The sequence below is a fragment of the Scyliorhinus torazame genome, chromosome 3 (genome assembly GCF_047496885.1).
Source record: "Scyliorhinus torazame isolate Kashiwa2021f chromosome 3, sScyTor2.1, whole genome shotgun sequence".
NCBI classification, from domain to species: domain Eukaryota; kingdom Metazoa; phylum Chordata; class Chondrichthyes; order Carcharhiniformes; family Scyliorhinidae; genus Scyliorhinus; species Scyliorhinus torazame.
Genome location: NC_092709.1, coordinates 66,590,405 through 66,611,238, shown reverse-complemented (window position 1 = coordinate 66,611,238; position 20,834 = coordinate 66,590,405). Strand labels below are relative to the sequence as shown.

The 20,834-nt window shown below is 46.3% G+C and overlaps 1 protein-coding gene across 1 annotated transcript in view; it reads left to right on the top strand.

Moving 5' to 3' along the window:
• Positions 1–20,834, top strand: part of rxfp1 (relaxin family peptide receptor 1) — a 231,763-nt gene that overhangs the window by 181,657 nt on the left and 29,272 nt on the right. The window contains exon 13 of the mRNA XM_072495784.1: positions 20,207–20,278. Within this exon, the coding sequence (XP_072351885.1) occupies positions 20,207–20,278 (72 nt within the window). The remainder of the gene's footprint in view (positions 1–20,206; positions 20,279–20,834) is intronic.

Sequence of the window (20,834 nt, the reverse complement as noted above, 5' to 3'; positions counted from 1 at the left end):
ATTGGAATGCACTTGGTGCTTGGAATGCATTTACATCTCTTTGATGTGGTCAATGTTTATAAACATTGCGAGATCATTTCAGAGGGCATTTAAGAGTCAACCACATTACTGTAGGCCTGGAGTCACATGTAAGCCAGAACATATAAGGACAGCAGGTTCCTTCCCTAAATGACATTGGTGAACCAGATGGAGTTTTATGACAATCCCAAATGATTTCATGGTCATCATTAGACTTTTTAATTTCAGATGTTTTATTGAATTTAAGTTCCACCATATGCCACAGTGGGACTTGAATCTGGGTCCTCAGAGCATTATCCTGAGTACCCTGGATGACTAGTCCAGCAACAATATCACTGTGCCAATGCTTCCCCAAATAAGTATGGTCATGCCTCTATTATTTCCTCTATTATTTCCTAGGTTCTTTTAAGATGTTCTGATGTAATCCATCTGGACTGGGGGTTTGATTCATTTTTCAAAACATCCCTTTTTACATTTAAATGTATTTATCTCATTGCAAATAGAGGGACACTGGTGACAATCCAAGCAGAGCAAACTGCCACATGCACATCTGTCTGCATTTACATACCTACTGAAGATAGAGATGAATTTTCACACCAGAAAGATAAATCTTGCTAGTTGCAGTTCCCAAAAACAGCTGCATCCTCAGATTCTGATGGACCGCTAACTTATGCAAATGTCTCATTGTAATATTGAATGCATCCTTAAAATTACCTGTCATGCTATGTCCTGCCGTAAATGGCGTTGCATGAACCAATGAACAAGGCTCAGGGCAAAGAGAAAATGCTGGAAAATCTCAGCAGGTCTGGCAGCATCTGCAGGGAGAGAAAAGAGCCTGCGGTTCGAGTCCAGATGATCCTTTGTCAAAGCTAAAGACAGAGAAAGTGGGAATTATTTATACTGTGGAGTGAGAATGAAAGATGAGTCATAGCCATAGAAACCCAAGGCTCAGGGCGCTGTTTAATGGCCACGTTGCGTTTGGGCGAGAGAGCGACGCAGACATTAAATCGCAGGAGAGGCCAAAATCGAGAACCACATGGGCGCCAATTGGTTTGCGATCTAACCAGCCCACTCCCATTGGCAAAATCAGGATCCCATCATAGTGTGGTGAGAAACCAAAATCACCACTTAAGACCAATCTCCATACAATAAACGGGAGCAGCCCCCTATCTAATGCCCACCCGTGATAACCGCCTCCCCAGAAAGTGGTCACGCGGGCGCCGATGAGAGCACCTTTCTAAAAACGTGAAGCTGGCAGAATGGCTGCTGCGGGGCCCGAGAAGGTGAGTAGCCACCTTCGCCCCCAATCAGCCAGGGGACACTGGAGTTGTTGCCCCTGTGCTTGGGGGTTTGGGGGGGGGGGGGGGTGGGGGAGCCCCCGGTGGGACAGCCTCGGTCGAGGTGGACCACCATCGGTAGGGGTGAGGGGCGGTATCTCAGGACCCGCTGGTGCACCATGCCACCCCCTGGATCATGTGTAGCTGTTACGGGGACGACCCCATCCCCTGCCTGTCTGCCCCACCGACCACCCATAACTAGCGCTGACCGTTGAGACCTATGGCCACGCTGCTGAAGGCTATTGCTAATAGCGAATTGGCAAATGTAGTTAAGTGACGGACCCAGAGGGAGAAGCCGGCGACGGCCCAAGGTGTACAAGTGTTGCTGGTCTTTCGAACAGATGGCGGACAGCGTGTGCTGCAGGAGGCTCCGCCTTAACAAGGGGGTGGTGCGGCACCTGTACCATGTCCTTTCGTACGTGGCACCACGTGGAAGAGGAGGATGCCGCACTGCACTGGAGGGCCTTAGCAATGCCAGCCTGGAACTGGGACACCCTCCACAGCACTTCATCAAGGTCCACCTGGGATTTGGACAGGGCCCCCAGTGACTGGGACGTGCTGTTGAGGGGTTCAGCCATGGTGATGGCCGTCACTGACTGTACCATGCCTTGGACACCACCACTCATGCTGCTGACATTGTGCACCAGGCTCTCCTTTACGGTCGCCAAGCCTAGCCGTGTTGGCTTGGTGCCACGTATTGCCGGCGCTATCTCTTGCAGCCATAGCCTCTGGGACTCCTCCAATCAGCTATGGTGTGTAGCTGCCATCCCCCGCTGAATCTCACGGCTGCACCCTATTGTCTGCATCAGCTCCGGGTAAGCCTGGTCCAGAGGCAACTGTGTGGTCCTCATCAGAAAGTGCCCCAGAAGCCTGACCCACCGAGGTGTGTGTCTCTGCAGTGTTGGAGGGTGGGGAAGATAGATCTGCCACAAATACAGTGGTCTCCTCGGAGTTCCCCTCTGAGGTGTTCTCATGGGAGGCGGGAGTAGCGCCATCCCGAATGGGCCAGCACCGTTGGATGAAGGTCCTGCGGAAGAATGGACATGTGGGTCAGTGGGAGGGATGGGTCATTCTGTATGGCATTAACAACATGATATGTCAGCTGGGTGGTGCCCGGTGGATTCTCACCTCGGCGGTGTACGCCAACCTCTCCGTCGGTGTCAGATCTGTCCTTGGCCATCCCTGCGAACTCCAGGGCCCGTTCCTCATAGGGGGTGAGGACTCTGATGCCCGGCACCCTACCACCCGTCTGGACCCTTTCCCATCTGTTGTGAGCCAACTGCTCTTGTGGGAACACAGAGGGGGCATCGTATGAGATTTGCATTGTTCAATCTGATGGGGATGGGGCCTAGGGGGGATGGGGAGTATGTGGGGGGGGACGTGGGTGGCATTGCTGGACATGCGTGGGCCGCGGTACGGGACGGTGCTGGGTTGGGGCGGTGTCAGGTCTATGCTCGTGGGGGTGAGGGCGGGCAGTGGTGGTGCCAGGGAGCCGGTGCCAACCCACCCGTGCTGCCCGTGGAGGTTGTTGATCTTACGGCACTGGGTGCCAGGCCTCCTGGTGACACTCTATGAGCTGATGGCTGCTGCCACTTCCTCACAGGTAGCACTGGCTGCCCTGTGGCTAACACTCTGAGTCCCTTGGGGGAACAGGGCATCCCGCCTGATCTTGCCCGCGTCCACCAATCTGTTGGAATCCTGGGGCTGGTCTCCTCGGTGACATGGCTGTGAGATGTGTGGGCTTTGCTCTGTAGGATCGGTCTAAGTTCCGCTCTCCCTTGTTAACGAGGAGCTGCTGGGCGCGGTACTGACTAATCAGCTGGCAGGATCATCAATTGTGGTGTGAAGCCCGTGGGGCCTCATTAAGTGGTCCAATTAACATTTGATACCGGTGACAGCCTCGCTGGGCCCGAGCATCGGGAAGTTCGCGGCAGTTCCCACACGTTATCACACTTAGAAACGTTTCCATTAAATCGTGCCCTGTTTAGCACAGGGCTAAATCGCTGGCTTTGAAAGCAGACCAAGGCAGGCCAGCAGCACGGTTCAATTCCCGTAACAGCCTCCCCGAACAGGCGCCAGAATGTGGCGACTAGGGGCTTTTCACAGTAACTTCATTTGAAGCCTACTTGTGACAATAAGCGATTTACATTTCATTTCATTTCAATGTTAGTTTATTGACTTCTCAAGATACTGCAATGCTGCAATTTTCAGCTGTGAAAATGTGTGTGCGCATTCCTGGTTAGTCTCCCACATTCTACCCTCCATATGCTGTCAATGACCTAACTCTCGTCAAGTACTGTTCATGCTTGTGCACATTGGCTTAACCAGCATCTTCATTTTAAAATTCTCATCCTTGTCTTCAAATTCCTTCATGGCCTTGTCCCTCCCTATCTTTGCAATCTCGTTCAGCCCCACAACCCTCAGATATACGGGCAGCACGCTGGCACAGTGGTTAGCACTGCTGCCTCACAGCACCAGGGACGCGGCTTCAATTCCGGCTTGGGTCACTGTCTGTGTGGATTTGTACGTTCACCACGTGTCTTCGTGGATTTCCTCCGGGTGCTCCAGTTTCCTCTCAAAGTCCAAATATGTGCAGGTTAGGTGGATTGGCCATGCTTAATTGCCCCTTAGTGTCCAAAGGTTAGGTGGGGTTACGGAAATAGGGTGGGGATTGGGCCTAGATAGGATGCTCTTTCGGCGGGTTGGTGCAGATTCATTGGGCCAAATGGCCTCCTTCTGCACCGTAAGGATTCTATGGATTCTATGAAAAAAACACACTCATCTAATTCTGGACTCTTCAGCATCGTCGATTTTAATCGCTCAACCATTGGTTGCTATGTCTTCAGCTGCTTAGGCCCGAGGCTTCAGAATTCTGTCTTTACATTTGTCTTCCACTTTATCTCACTTTTCCCCCTATTAAAACACTCCTTAGAACCTATCTCACTGACCAAACATTTGGCCATCTGCCCTAATATCTGATTAAGTAGCTGGTTGCCATCTTTTGTTTTATAATTTTTCTGTGAAATACCTTGGACTGTTTTAATACATCAAAGGGGCTATGCAAATATAAGTTGTTGTTGGAGTGACGTAGTGAGCAGTTTCCCTCAGACTCACGTCAAGTGGCACCTTCACTTCAGCAGCTGTCAAACAGGCTGCCAAATGCTGGCCTGCTCTGAACTCTAAAAACTCATGTCCACATCTTTTTGACAGTGATATTTATAGATTGGTAGGTTAGGGAGGCGAGAGGAGGAGTGAAGTGATCCAGCTGGGAAATCCAGAGGTGCAGATTTCCCAACGGGTTCTGCCAAATTTAACAGCAGGACCTCTTTGATTTTTTTGACTCCATTTCCTGGTCGAAAGCCAACCTGATTGAGAGTTGGGTAGAGAAGCCTGTAGTGCAAGCCCACAGCCAAGGAGCAGTGAGCAGGGATTGGGATCAGAGGGATATCATGGAGAGCCAGATTAGATTCAGGGCGTTGGTATGGGCATTGTTGATGGCTGTGATTAGAACAGGAAGGGTCAGGGGAGGCATTGTGAAAAGCCACAATTAAGTTGGGAAGTGTGGCACAGAACATTGGGCTGGGCCAGGATTACATTCAGGTCGGGAAGAACTTTAAGGTGGTGGTGGAGGCTCTGGAGAAGTGCAGGGTTCAATCCTGGGACGAGAACAAAGGGAATTTGAGCAGCTGGAGGCAAGCACTTCAGCTCCTCTTGGCCCTCAAGCAGTGCTGGAAATACATTTAACTGATGAAGTAAAAACTGAAAATGCTACAGATATCAGCAGGTCAGACAGCTTCTGTGAAGTGAGGCATGTTAATGTTGCAGGTCAGTGATCTTTCACCAGATGTCTTTCTCACTGATGTGTTAAGTAAGTTGGTTCAACGTTGACTGCAACTGGATGCAGTGAAACTAGAAACAGGCTTTTGACACAGGAGATGGTCCAACTATGATTGCTGTACATAGTCTGCTGTGAGTTGACACTCTATCAATCTAACTGATAACCTCCTACTGGCTTGACCAGACTAACTCTCTACCTCATGGTGATAGTGCGCACTGGCTTGTGCACTCTTACTATCTCAGTAGCTGTGTCCTGTGGAGAGAGGGAGAGTCTTAATGCCCTGTGTGCTTCATAGAGGTGGTGTCCTGTCTGGTGATTGGTTATGTGTCGGGTGTGTTCATTGGTTATCCTGTGTGTCAATCACTGCCTGTCTGCATCTCATTATATACATGAGTGGATATTATGACATTTCCCCTTTCTGAAGTAAATTTTGGAACGTGGCGATATATATACATGCATGATTATATACAAGTGGTGAGTGAATGAACATATGTACATGGGGAGGGGTCTATCGTGCAGATACAGAGCAAACTGAACAAAATTTACAAGATTTAAGTCTATAGATTTAGTCTTTGTGGCGGGCGACAAATTCTTGTCGATCGCCTCAGAGGTGGAGGGGGGACGCCGGCACTTGCTGCCATGTCGGTGGCCTCATGGAGAGGCGAGATCGCTGCCAGATTGGTGGCCTCGTATTGCGAAATGTCCTGAGGCGGCATGATGACATGCGGAGAAGTGCGGCCAGGCGGTGGGCAGGGAACTTTTCGTAGCGCCCTCCTGTTGCACCGTAGAATGGAGCCATCGGCCATTTGGACAATGAAGGACCTGGGGGCAGCCTGCCTGACAACAATAGCTGGGGCTGACCAACCTCCCTCAGGCAACTGGACACAAACAACATCGTCTGGAGCCAGCGCAGGTAGATCCTTGGCATGAGCATCATACGTGATCTTCTGCTGGTCCCTGGATCGCTGCACTTTCTGCAGCACCATGAGGCGGTCAAGGTCTGGAACATGGATGGCTGGAACAGTCGTCCTCAGGTTGCGGTTCATGAGCAGCTGCGCCGGAGACAAACCAGTCGACAGAGGGGTTGCCCTGTATGCCAACAGCGCCAGGTTGCAGTCCGAGGCTGAGTCTGCAGCCTTGCACAGCAACCGCTTGACAATATGGACCCCTTTTTCGGCCTTCCCGTTTGATTGCGGGTAATGGGGACTGGATGTGATGTGACTGAAGTGGTAGGATCGTGCAAAGTCGGACCACTCTTGGCTGTAGAAACATGGGCCGTTGTCACTCATTACTGTGAGTGGTATGCCGTGCCTGGCAAACGTCTCTTTGCAGGCTTTAATCACTGACTTGGACGTGAGGTCCGACAGTTTCACCACTTCCGGGTAGCTGGAGAAGTAGTCGACAAAGAGCACGCAATCACGCCCATTTGCGGGAAAGAGGTCTATCCCCACCTTGGACCACGGAGAAGTCACGATCTCGTGCTGTTGCAGTGTTTCCTTGGGCTGAGCTGGTTGAAACTTCTGACATGTTGTGCAGTTGAGGACCGTGTTGGTAATGTCCTGGCTGATGCCAGGCCAGTAGACTGCCTGCCGAGCTCTGCGTCGACATTTTTCGACCCCGAGGTGACCCTCATGGATCTGTCTGAGCACCATGGCTTGCATGCTTTGGGGAATGACGATTCTATCTAGTTTAAGAAGGGTCCCCTCGACAACCGTTAACTCGTCCTTAACGTTGAAGAACTGGGGGCACTGCCCCTTTTGCCAGCCATGGGCAAGGTGTTGCATCACGCGCTGCAGTAGAGGATCTTTGGCAGTTTCTTCGCATTCTTGTGCACTCTTACTATCTCAGTAGCTGTGTCCTGTAGAGAGAGGGAGAGTCTTAATGCCCTGTGGGCTTTATAGTGGTGGTGTCCTGTCTGGTGATTGGTTGTTGTGTGTTGTGTGTGTTCATTGGTTATCCTGTGTGTCAATCACTGCTTGTCTGCATCTCATTATATACATGAGTGGATGTTATGACACTCGACACGGATGAAGCCTGTCCTGATGAATATTTTCAACATTTTCTGATCTTAATTTCTGATGTCCAGCATCCTACAGTATTTTGCTTTTGATTTCGCTCATGAACCTGGCCTTTCTCACCTCACTTTAGCAGCTGGTTTTACGAGATTTGGGAAAAAAACATTCCTTTGAAAGTAAAACGCTGATTAGAATTTCAGGTTCACGGGCTTATTAAAATATGACCCATCTCTGTGGCTGCCCACACCCACATCCTTCCTTCATTAAAACCGGTTTCTGTGTGGTTTCCAATTCTCCAATTCCCCATCCCCCAAACCGGCCAATATTCCCACTTATTTTCCTTTCTTGTTTATTGAACAAAGAAACAAAGAACAAAGAAATGTACAGCACAGGAACAGGCCCTTCGGCCCTCCAAGCCCGTGCCGACCATACTGCCCGACTAAACTACAATCTTCTACACTTCCTGGGTCCGTATCCTTCTATTCCCATCCTATTCATATATTTGTCAAGATGCCCCTTAAATGTCCCTATCGTCCCTGCTTCCACTACCTCCTCCGGTAGCGAGTTCCAGGTACCCACTACCCTCTGCGTAAAAAACTTGCCTCGTACATCTACTCTAAACCTTGCCCCTCTCACCTTAAACCTATGCCCCCTAGTAATTGACCCCTCTACCCTGGGGAAAAGCCTCTGACTATCCACTCTGTCTATGCCCCTCATAATTTTGTATACCTCTATCAGATCGCCCTGATTGGACTACGTGGTACATTCCAGATTGCTGCCCGATAGTGCAGCATGCAAAGTGTTGTTTGGAGGGAAAAATGACCTCTGCCCCTCTCCCGCCTACCTGGGGAGTTCAAATTATCCCCTTTGGGCAGAATTTAATGAGTCCTTAAAATAAAGTCAGCAGCATGTCAGAGGCAGAGCGGGCATCATACCACCTGGTGGCGGGAACATACTTACAATGCATTTGCATACCATGATTGGCCATTAAATAGGAACTTTACCAAATTAAGTCCTACCTTCAAGATCTGGCCAGTGGTGCATGGGAAGCAAATGTCTCCTGTTTTCTGACAGATAAAGGTGGAGTGTCCTTGGTGAGGTTGTTCAATCTCTGGATCTGAGGTGAGGTTTTGTCTTTTGTCTAACTCAGCAGCACAGGTGAGGCGAGCAGGAGAAGCTGGAAGGTCCAATCGTGGCAAGGGAAGGGATGGAGGGAGGGTGTTCATGGTCGGAACATTAAATAGCAGTGCAGCACTGGAGGCCAGTTTGGCTCAGTTGGCTAGGCACCTATTTTGTGATGCAGAGCAAAACCAACAGCGTGGGTTCAATTCCCAGACTGGCTGAGGTTATTCATGAAGGCCCACCTCCTCAACCTTACCCCTCACCTGAGGTGTGGTCATCCTCAAATCAAATCAACACCAGTCAGCTCTTCCCCCTCAAAGGTCCAAGGTCACATGGGACTGTGGCAACTTTACTGGCATAATTGTGGTTGATGTGGGGGGGGGGACGAGTTGGCGGAGTGGAGAAGGGTTGCCAACATTCCCAGAATAGCCAGGACTCTCCTGGCATCAGCTTTTCAAAGCAATCTGGTAGATTTTTTACCCCTACTTACACCTGCCCCAGGAAAAGGATGGACATATTGATGACATAAACATAAATTCGAATTTATGAGATTGTTTTCCTGCATTACCTTGAGAAAGACACACATTTCTGAAATGATATAATTCCCCCAATTCAGTGCTTAGAAAATCACAGATGTGACCAAGCGAGCTCAGCAACAGAGACAGGGCGATGGCAGACAGGTTGAGGGTGAGGGATAGAAGGTTGAGGGTCACTGGCACTGCGTGTAGTGGAATAATTGGTTCAAGGATGATTTAGGGAATGCATGGAGTGTTGTTGGAAGGGTCAAGGGCAATGGAAGGAAGCTTGAGGGTGACACAGGGAGAATACAAGTGGCAGGGTCACGCTGCATTTCCATTGACATAATTGCTGATAATAGGTTGATCTGACAGGAGATGAGGTTCTTGTGGAATGATGCAAGGGGTTCTGGGTGTGGCCCATGAGGGGGCAGTGCATTTTCATTGGTCAACTGCAGCTGTTCCATGTACACAGACCTTTAAACCGGACCAGACCCCAACTTTTGTTAGGATACCGGACCAGACCCCCAAACAGTGTTTTTATTTATACAACTGAGAGGAGAGGATGCTTCACTCCAGGTGTAATGACTCTGACCAATAGGTAGCTTTTATGTTAAAACAAACTTTTAAATAATAAAACACAGAATTAACCACATTAACATCAAAGAAATAGCTTTATCAATGTCAGCTAAACAGTTCTTAACTAAAAGGAAAAACCTAACTTATTATCTACACCTGCCACTAATTCCAATTAAGCAATTCAACTTAAAATCCTATAACAGACTGCAAAATTACAGATTGACCTGGCTCCTTCCATTAATTCCATTAATTACAACGTCTTTATCCCATTAATATGTCCCATCACCAGTTTAGCTAGGACTAAATGCAATCCCTCATAAATCATCTACTTTCCAGGGAATCTCCAGCAATCATAACATTAGCTGGGCAGCACGGTGGTGCAGTGGTTAGCACTGTTGTCTATGGCACTAAGGACCCGGGTTCGATCCTGGCCCCGGGTCACTGTGTGGGGTTTGCACATTCTCCCCGTGTCTGAATGGGTTTCACTCCCACAATCCAAAGATATGCACAGTAGGTGGATTGGCCATGCTAAATTGCTCCTTAATTGAAAGAAGATGATTGGGTACTAGCCATCTAATTGTACACAAGTAAATGGGTAGAGACCATGGATCCCACACTTTTTATGACACCTTAATTACAGCTTTAGTAGATTCATAGTCTGGCTACCTTAACTTAGGTTCTTTAATAATATTACTGCAACAAATATATATCTTAACCAAGGCTTTTAAAAAACATTACATCAACAGATATAAAATGCAATATACCAATCTCTTGCATTCATCACAACAGCTCATGCCTTTGCCTGCCTTCTTCACATAACTCACACAGTGTGGATTCTCAGTGGATCTCATACACCCAATCTTTTTGCAACCTTGGGGAGTGGAGTAGGGAATTCACCAGACGAAACACATGGCTGAACAACAACATAGGCCACAAGACCATCAGAAGAAAGAGAGGGAGGTCAGGAGGAATGTAATCTGGGCTTTCATCATCGACAAAGAGCATTGGCACATCAGCGCATGTTCAGGACGCACATCAACTGCCGTCAAATATCTGAGAGGCAATTGAAGGAATCTTAGTTGATGGATCTTAACCTGCCAAACTACGACAAGTTGAAAGATCTAATAATATTCTTGGACTACGCCAAGTTGTTAGATTCCTACTATTATTCGACTGTGTAAAGTTGAAGGAATTTATATGATTCCTACTATTCGGTTACCAGCAGCACTTTGCGATTACTGGGACTCAGCAGAAATTTAAGTTAAAACTTCTCAGGTGCCAAAAGGAATTCTTTTATTTGTCGTCTATTGATTACAATTTGAAAGTCATTTAAAAGGCAATTCGTAAACAATTTGAAGCTTTCAGAGAATTACAGACATTATCTTTTTGCTTAGGCAGACAGCTCGAAAGTAACTTTTAAAAGGATCAAAGTCTGAAAATGAAATATGAAGAGAGAGAGAGCTAATCTTCAGCTAAACTCAAACTCAAAGTCAAAAACACTACATCACTACAAAGACAGACTGTCTAAGCAGACTGACAGACAGACAGACTAACAGACCAACAGACTGACAAACTAACAGACAGACAGACTGACAGACTAACAGACAGACAGACTTAAAGAATTAAAGACAGACTAAAATGGCGGGCGGAATCTTTTCAGTTATACACTTTCATATCTGTCTTCAGTCATATGGATAAACATATGGATGATAATGGTATAGTGTAGGTTAGATGGCTTTTGTTTCGGTGCAACATCGTGGGCCGAAGGGCCTGTACTGCGCTGTATTGTTCTATGTTCTATATTCTATCTAATCACACCCCAATATAATCCTAATTGGTTTGGGTTTGACTCAAACACATTTGATTTGATGGCAAGCCGTCCATCTTCAATGTGCAACATTAGCTTTTAATTGTTTCATGTCTGCATGTTATGGAATGTGATATTCTGCTAATCTTTACCAGCAATAAACTGGTTTTAAGCTAGCTTGGCTAATGTAACAATGGAGACTTCATTTCGAGAAAGCTGGAATCAAATATATATTTGATTCAATGCTCTACAAACTGCACTGGACTCCTGCCACCTCATTGCCATGGAATTCAGCCCTTGTCCTTGACAGTAGCACAAGCATAGTGTCAAATTGTCTTGCAACTATGCTGTTTTAATCTATGATGGAATTATGCTGTTTCATATATCTATTGAAGCTATATGTTTTGAGATGACCTGAGGTTATGGGTGCTGCAATCCTCATTTTAAAATGGGTATTTAAAACTGGGGCTTAATATTTATGCTAAAATAGCTATCTTTTACCTATACTAGTTGTATCAGAAATACCTGGCTTCTACAGCAATGCCAGAGAAAGCCAAGGTTTTTCTGGAGGCAGTCATTGACTTGTGTGAGTTCTTTCAAAAAGACTTGTAGCCCAGCACATTTGCAGGGAACCCTTTGCCAGTTGCCCACAAAGTGACTGCGGTGCTGAATTTCTATGCCAGTGGATACTTGCAGGGGTCCACTGAGGATGTGTGTGACATCTCCCTAGCTGCAACATATAAATGCCATAGGGAGGTAACCAATGCTCTTTTCAGAAGGGCAAGCAAATTTATTCAGTTCAGAACTGATGCTGATAGCCCAGCCGTAAGAGCGATCGGCTTCAAGGTCATCACACGATTCCCATAAATGCAGGGAATAATGGATTGCGTCCATGAGAGCACCTTAGGAATAGCCAACTGCATTTGTGAATCAGAAGGGATTTCACTCCCTTTAAGTTCAACTAGTCTGCAACCAAAGAAACCAAATTATCCAGGAGTGTGCTGATTTTCTAAGGCATTCTCATGACTCCTATATGTTTTTCAGTTGTATCCTAGAGCTATCTGAGGATCCTACAAGGTTGAATCCTGGGTGATTCGGGCCTGAATGTGGCTTATGAAACCAATGTATCATCCTCACAGCCATGAGGAGCAGCATTGCACAGCACATGGATCAACCAGGGGAAGTCATAGAGCGGCTTGCTGAAAATCTCCTTGACTGTTCCGGCAGAACATTGCAACATGCACCACAGAGTTAAACAAAATTGTCGTAGTCGGCTGTGCATTGCAGTGTGACATTTCAACGGAGAGAGGAATTGTCATGTGAGGATGTGGAGGAGTTGCCCTCCTCCTCAGATGAAGATGACAGGAATATGAGAAAGAGGCTAGAGATGATATGGTGCATTTTCAAGAAGCCAGGAATGGGAGGGACATGCCTGGGCTGTCAGAGAGAATTTCATCTATCATCAGTTTGTGCAGAAATGAAGCAACTGCCTGACCAGCATTATATCCATCACCTGCAAACCATTGCCCATTCTGAATGTGCATCCACCTCTGCCTGCCTTTACTTGGAGAGGAGGAGGAGGCATTGTGCTAAGAGTGATGCTCTGTTTCTTCCGATGACATTGGAGGCTCTGAGGTCACCAGCAAAGGAGATGTTGAGCTGCTGGTGATCTAGTGAGTTCTTGAAGACCGTCCCGGTGCAGCAGGCTGGTGTTCCTCTTCCCTTTCGGTGTGCAATGGCATCTACATGTTTCCCTGTGGAGAAGGGACATCTGGAAGGAGGTCCAGGTACCTCTCTCCACTCTTGCCCAGCCACTGCTTTACTGAACCCTTGGCCAGAGCAACAGAATGCTGGTCTGCACGCATATGGGTCATATGATAAACCTGGCTCCCCAACTAGGTCAACAACCTGTCCATGAAGGAAGTCACATGCTCACATTCCAGAATCATGGCAGAACTCAAGGCTTAGATGGACACTTCCACCATCCACGCAAGTTTCCGCATAGCCCCTTGGACCTCCAGATGTTCCCCTGCCTCTCTGAATCTCCAGCAGTCTTACTGTTGCTAAGATCAGAGGACTGTCATCAACTGAGGTTCAGAATGCGGTTGATCCCCAATTGTTCCCCTGCTGTCGGGGACCTTGGTTAATACACCCCCCCGCCTCCATATAGCCCCAATTCTATTTGTGAACCCTCCAAAATCCATGTGAATGAAACTGTGCTGATGGAGGATGAGGGAAAGTAATAAGCAATGCATCCATCAGGTGCTTTAGGTCTTCATCCTCAGAGCTGGAGTTATTGTTTTCTTCCATGGGTTTGGGCCTTCGCACACGAAGGCAAAACCTTCTGTGGTGAACAAAAGCAAAGACATCATGAAGAACCTCAGTCAACCAGGAAACCAGTTTCATGCGTGTTCCTGGTATTCCCACATCTCAACATACTGACCTTGCATTTTAACTGTCGCTTATTCATGTACAACTGTCACATGGTCTGGTCCTATTGCCATGTGGTACAGAGGGTAACCATGCATTTTTAAGCCTCTCTCTCTCACACTTAGTAAATTCCATTGCTGGATACCCTCATGAGAGGCCTGTTGAGATCATTGTCCTGCAATTTGCCGGGATAGGTGGCTGTGTGACGTTACATGAATAGCGGCTGGTTTAGCACAGCACTAAATAGCTGGCTTTTAAAGCAGACCAAGGCAGGCCAGCAGTGCGGGTTCATTTCCCGTACCAGCTTCCCCGAACAGGTGCCGGAATGTGGCGACTGGGGGCTTTTCACAGTAACTTCATTTGAAGCCTACTTGTGACAATAAGCGATTTTCATTTCATTTCCTTTTGCAGTACCTACCGGACACATGTTCATGGCTGGACACCACAGCTGCTCACCTTCTGTGCGATCTCCATCCAGCTCGCCATGGTCAAGCAGGACGATCTTCTATTGCCAGCCCTGAGGAAGAGCACCTCATGCTGTTCCTGGCTGGCCTGCAAGAGAAACCTGCAGAGAGACACTGCTGAACCATAAGATTACACTTTATTGGAATGCAGGCATGATGCTGATGTTGGGGGGATAGTGGTGATGGGGGTCCAATAAGATGCTTGCTATGGAGGAGGGGAGAAAGGAAGGAGATCCAGGAAGAGGATTGAGTGGAGGGGAGAGTGAGGGATCTCGGAAGATGAATGCTGTAGAGGAGAGGGAGAAAAGAGAGGGGTGTTAATTCACAAAATCTATCAAGAGGGACAGAGACAGTGATTCAAAAAATGTCTCTTTATTGGTTATCCAGGTGGAAAATCTTGCTGCCAACTTCCACCCTGCCCGCAGAGACTGGATGCTTGCAGAGGCGGGACTTCAAACGTCTGAAATTGAGTCAGGTGTCAGCAGGGGCAGATTTGCACATGCCCACTGCATGCACTTACAATTTGCATCATAACTCTATGCGTTGTGGCTCACTCTTCTGATTCTATCCCCATTCACTTAGTTTTTGCATCCCACCCCCGAGCTCACCCCATAATACGAGGGGTGGGTGGGCTCCAAAATCGATAGCCTGAAAGCTATATTGAAATCAGTAATCAAGGATTAATTACCAAGCCAAATGTCCCTGGTAATATACTACCCATGTCATAAATTCTCTGTTGTGTGCAGCCGGGCAGGAGTGGACAGCCTGATTTTTTAACTACTTTCATCAAAGGACAGGAAGGAACAAAGGTGGGGGGGCGGGCGCGAGCTCGGTGGGGGGGTTACATCTTCGGGGATCCCTTTGCAGATTGGGGGGTGTCCCACCAAAGATGCAACCCCCACTTCCTTCCAAACGTCCCGCAGCCTTAACCCCAACTATCTCTTTCACCTGCCGAAACTTTCCCTCCCCAAGACCCTGGACTAACCAGCCCGGGTCCATATCTTATTCCTCCCCTTCTTTCAGTCCCGGCAGTAGCCACTAACATGCTCTTAGTGCTGCTACGACTGATGGAGCTACCAGAAAATCAGATTGGCCAGTCAATCCAGAGGCCAGGGCCTCTGCCCTCGTGATGGGCAGAAGTCCCACTGGTCTTTGTTCTACCCGCAAACAGCGCTTTATGACTGTGGGGCGGTCCAACATGTAACATGTGGAATAGGGGGGAGCATCCATGCACATACACACAGCCCCTTGTCCCTGAGTCAGAGGTGTGGGTGCAAGTCTCACTCCAGAACTTCAGCTCAAAAATCAAGGCTGACGTGTGCGGAGGGAGTGCTGTTGGAAGTGTTGTGTTTCAGATGAGCCACTAAAGCGAGGCCCTGTCTCCCAGCTCAGATAGGTGTAGAAGATTCCATGGCATTCCTTCAAAGGCCAGGGGAATTATCCCTGTAATTTTTATCCCTCAACTAAGATGACAGAACCATTTTACTGGTCATTATCACATTGCTATTTGCAGGAACCTGCATTGTGCAAATTGGCTGCCACATTTCCGATATCACAAATAGTAACTACAATTCAAAAATATTCCATTGGCTGTAAAGCACCATGTGATGTTCCATGGTTGTGAAAGGTGCTACAAGAGCGAGTCTTTTTTCTTTCAAAGTGTCTACCGTAATTGCACTGTGATGAAGGTGAAAATCTAACAAAAGCAATAAATACTTTGCAATTTATATAGTATAGTAGGTCATTTTATGAGATTGTTTCCGAGCCTGAAGCCTTGCAGATCAGTTGTGTATATCGGGAATTTGTATAAATAAATGAATGGAAAATTGGTGAGAGGGACATTGCATGCATGGATTCCAGATCTATACTTTTAAGGAATGTCTTAAAAGAGGAAAGTGAGGGAGAGATGCTGTGTGTAAGAATGGAATTCCAGAGCTTAGGGTCTAGGCAACTGAAGGCACACCCATCAATGGTGAAATGATTAAAATCGAGGGTGCTCATGAGGCCAGAATTAGATGAGGGCGGACTGTTTTGGGGATGGAGGAGATTACAGAGATAGGGAGGGGGCGGCCTAGGAACAACTTAGGAACAAAGATGAAAATTTCAAAATCAAGTTGGTCATTTACATTAGTCACCACACACAGAGGTGAGAGATGAATGGGACTTAGTGGGAGTTAAGACACAGGCAGCAGAGTTTGGGTGACCCCAAGTTTATGGTGAGTAGAACGTGGGAGATCAGGCAGGAATGTATTAAGCTAATCAAGTCTAGACAATGGCATAAATGAGGGTTTTAAGAGCAGATCTGCTAAGGCAGAATGAAGTTAGCCAATGTTACACTGGTGGAAATAGGCACTCTGTGTGATGATGTGAATATCAACTCGGGTTCAAATATGACACCAAGATTGCGAACAGTCTGGCTTAATTTCAGACTTGTCACGGAGCGGAATGCAGTTGATAGCTAAGAAATGGAGTTTGGAGTCGAGGGTCAAAAATAATGGTTTCAGATTGCTTGAGGGTCAAAAACAATGGTTTCAGTCTTCTCACTATTTACTTGGAGGAAATGTCTGCTCATCCAGTACTGGATATCAGATAAGCAATCTGATAACTGAGCAACAATGGCAAAGTAAAGCTGGGTGTCGCAATGTACATGTGAAAACTGTGTTTTTGAATGGTGTGGTAAGTAGATGAGAAATCTATACATTAAATTTTTATGGTATCTGTGGTATTATCAGGTATTGCAGTACCCGAGAGGCTGTAGACCATTGGGTAAACCTATGAGTTTACCATTCGCTGTTTGGTATGTAGCTCCGCCCTGATATGCGGGGTATAAGAACCGGTGCCGTCCCAGCAGCCCTCATTCTGTACCGAAGCTGCTGGGGAACAGATATAGCCTGTTAAAGCCTTCAGTTATGTTACAACCTCGTCTTTGAGTTTAATTGATCGTGCATCAGTATCTAAGTTTGTTCTTCATGAAAAATATAAATGAGGGTATTCTAGTTGCATCATCAATGAACCCCAAGGAAAATGAAAAAAATATATATATTTGTTCCATCTGTTAGCTGTACCAGCCATCCAGAGGATCAGAGAGTTGGCACAAAATGTTTCCTTTTAGCAGTAAGTGCAAATCTCGAGTTAAGGGGTACAGGTCTTTGCAGATGGTTATTTAGAGTGTTGACAGTGGCCTGCTAGGAATGGTCACCTCTTAGTCTTTTCAGTTACTAGAAGTTACATACAGAAGGAGAACTACGGGAGGAAATTCTAAAGGGTATTTTTACTTCATTTAATATTTTTAGTTCATAATTTGAATATGCCACTGACTTGAGAACAAAGTTGCTCTAGATCATTGAGCCTATGTAGCTAGCTCCACCCAGAAGCCACCCAGAAGCTGCTTTATCATGCATTCCACTCTGTTATTTAATCTCCTACAGGAAAGTCTTGCACAATTTTTCCCAGTTCTCAAAGGTAATTCAGTAAAATTCTAAAACCTCTACCAATTGTTTTACAAGTACGTTATTTCACTTATAAAGCTGGAAAAGAACTTCAGGCTCATAAAAGTGAAGCTGAAGATGCTGGGGACGCTCAGCAGGTCAGGTAACATCCACACAGAGAGAGAGAATCAGAGTCAACGTTGTTGACCTGAAATAATAAGTGTTTCACAGCCAACAAAGTGCTTTTAAAGGGAAGTCACTGTTATAATCTAGGACACATGAGGTAAGATTTTTCAGGCGGGGGAGAATCGGCAGGAAATGCAGCCGTGCAGTCATTTAAGGTATTAATTGGCGAGGCATGGGACTACTGTCCTTCACCATTGGTGAAACTCGGGGAGCTGTCAGTCAATCTGATGAGGTGGTGGGGGTTTTGATGGAGAGACCATTGGGGAGGGAGTGACTTAGGGGGTACACCCAAAGTGCAAATTGGGCCTCTGAAGGAGGAGCCCCCTGCTTCCTGCCCAAGGCCCGAGCAGAATGACCCGCTGGGCTTCCTGCCCTGTCCCTGAAATCCCCATCCCAGCCACAAGATCGAGATTGGGCAGGAATCTGCCCTTAAATGGCCAATAATTAGGCCAATAATAATATTTAATGCCCTCCATTGGGACAATGGTGGACAGGCCACCTTGGGCCTTGAAAAGCCAATGTAAAATAGTGACAGATCGGAGGCTGCCAGGAAGACCATCCGGGGAATTTTATGGCCCCCTCCTGCCATTGGGGAACTATAAAATTCTGCCAATTGTGTCATCCTACTGTTGAACTCAAACTCCCACTCACCGGCTAGGTAGTGGAGCTAGTCAGGTTCAGGTGGGACTCTAGGAACACTTATTCAATTAAGACCGACCGGCTTTCCTCCGGTGCGCCACCTGCTTCTGAACTGTCGTGCACCATAGCTGCCCTCAATTTAAAACCAGGGCCATTAACTCTGTTTCTCTCTCCACAGATGCTGCCTGTTCTGCTGACTGGTTCCAGAGTTTTCTGTTTTTATTTCATATTTTCAGCGTCTTCAGTATTTAGCTACTGTATCAAAGTAAAACTATCATATTGATTTGTGCACACACAATAATATCAATTTCAACCTATTTCTGGGCCAAAAATGGTATTATTGACATTTTGTCACATGCTTCAATCTCAGCATAAAGATACTGCTTCACACAGTTGCTGGGTAAGAAGGTGATTGACAGCTTTAGGCATAAGTATTGATGAAGATGGTAAAGTACCCAAAAAGCGCATTACTGTGAATGATTAATGAAACAGTTGAGAGGCAATAGATAAATATTTGGTAGAAAATATTGAGAGTTGTACTTTGAAAGCAGGAAAATGAGATTAGAAAAGATTTATGCCTGAGATGGGGGGAACTATCTTACAGGGAAAGGTTGGACAGGCTGGGTCTGTATATGTTGGAGTTTAGAAGATTGAGAGGTGATCTTATGGAAACATATAAGATCCTGAGGGTAATTGTCAGAATGGATGCTCAAAGGATGTTTCCTCTTGTGGGAGAGATTAAGGGCATGATATCTCGGGCCCCTTCGACAGGCGCGCAAATCCCATTATGGCTTTTAACTCTCTGAGGGGGCCCAAACAGAATTTACTCAGGCGAGATCTCAGAACGGGGCGTCCTTTAAAGTTGGCACCTCTACCTCTGTGTAGCCAGGTATGCCAGCTCTGTGAGTCCCGTCCCGCCAGAGTAATGGTGCAAGGTACACCCAAGGATATTTTTCTGATGAAGTGCCAGAAAATCTGGACAGAAAACCTGGCTGTGTTTCTGGGGAGAAACACACCGGTTTTCAGTCAGGAACTGCCATGCCATTTTTGTTTTCATAATATTCTGCCTTGTAACTAGGGGATAGTTTAAAAATAAGGGGTGCCTCATTTAAGAAGAATTTTTTCCTCTGAGGGTGGCGAGTCTTTGGAACTCTCTTCTCCAGAGAGCAGTGGAGGCAGGGCCAATTAATAATTTTCAGGCAGATATAAAAAGATTCTTGACTAACAAGGAGTCAAAGGTTACCGGGATTCGGCAAAATGTGGAGTAGAGGCCACAATCAAATCAGCCATGATCTAATTGAATGGCAGAGCAGGCTTGAGAGCAGAATGGCCTACTCCTGCTCCTAATTTATATGTATGTATATGCCTGTAGAACTGATGTGAAGTTAAAACTGGCACAGGCACACACACAATCCATTGGCTTTACTTGGCAGTTGCTTTATTTTCATTGTACAGTGAGCTCACTTAAAAGTCAAATCTAAGTAAAATGACAAGGCAGTTCTTTCAAGTTGATAACTGTATGTCTTACATCTAAAGGCCAGTTTAAATATTAATGGACAGAAATTTGTAGGGCAAGTCCAGAAATGCACAGCTGGCAGGTGACGATCTGTACCAGGTGTGTATATTCAATAAGTATGTCAATTGTATGATCTGTAGCCTCTCGAAGGGTTCATATTCACTAGCTAACATTTTTGTCAATGTTCTGTTCTCTTTCGATTGGGGATAATGAAATCACAGACAAAAATGTTTCATTGGAATAATGATGTGCTTTGCACACAAAAATACAGACCTGAAAAAGATAACTGGTTTCCATTTGCTGTCATTGCAGGAATATTTCTTTCAATATCATAAAGCAGATTCATGCAGATCAATTTGATTACCTGGAGAAATTAAAGTCACTGTAAGTTCTTCCAAGACCTTCGCAATATGGATATTTTGATACTCACCTTAGTATTGTAATTTTTGCTGTTAATAAAAGTAATTGTTCTCATCTTTTTTGTGAATTTTGTGCTCATCAAATATCTCCAGCATGAGCCTGGTAGAGCCTCCAGGGAAATTGCCAGCTGCTTGTATCCAGAGTGATGGCAGGGAATTGGTAGATACATGCAGAATTTCAGGACCCCAATGCACCATAAAATGCCCCCTGAAGCCACACATTCAGCCTAAAGAGCTACTTTGTATTTGTTTCTATGTTTTGAGGAGGCACCTTGAGGCTTCGTTTTGAGATTTTCAACTTTAAGTGTCAGTCTGGGGTCAGTTTACAGAGAATAGATTTTCCAAATTTCGATGCATTGATTTCTACACAATATGTAGATTTATTGGGAAACCATGCTTCAGAGAAAGAATTAAAAAGAGCTAAACTAAAGCTGCTTTTTCTCTCCCTCCAGTTGCTGCTGAATGCAACTGGAGACTCACACGGGACGTGGTTCAATGGATGCCAACTTGCATTTGAATAC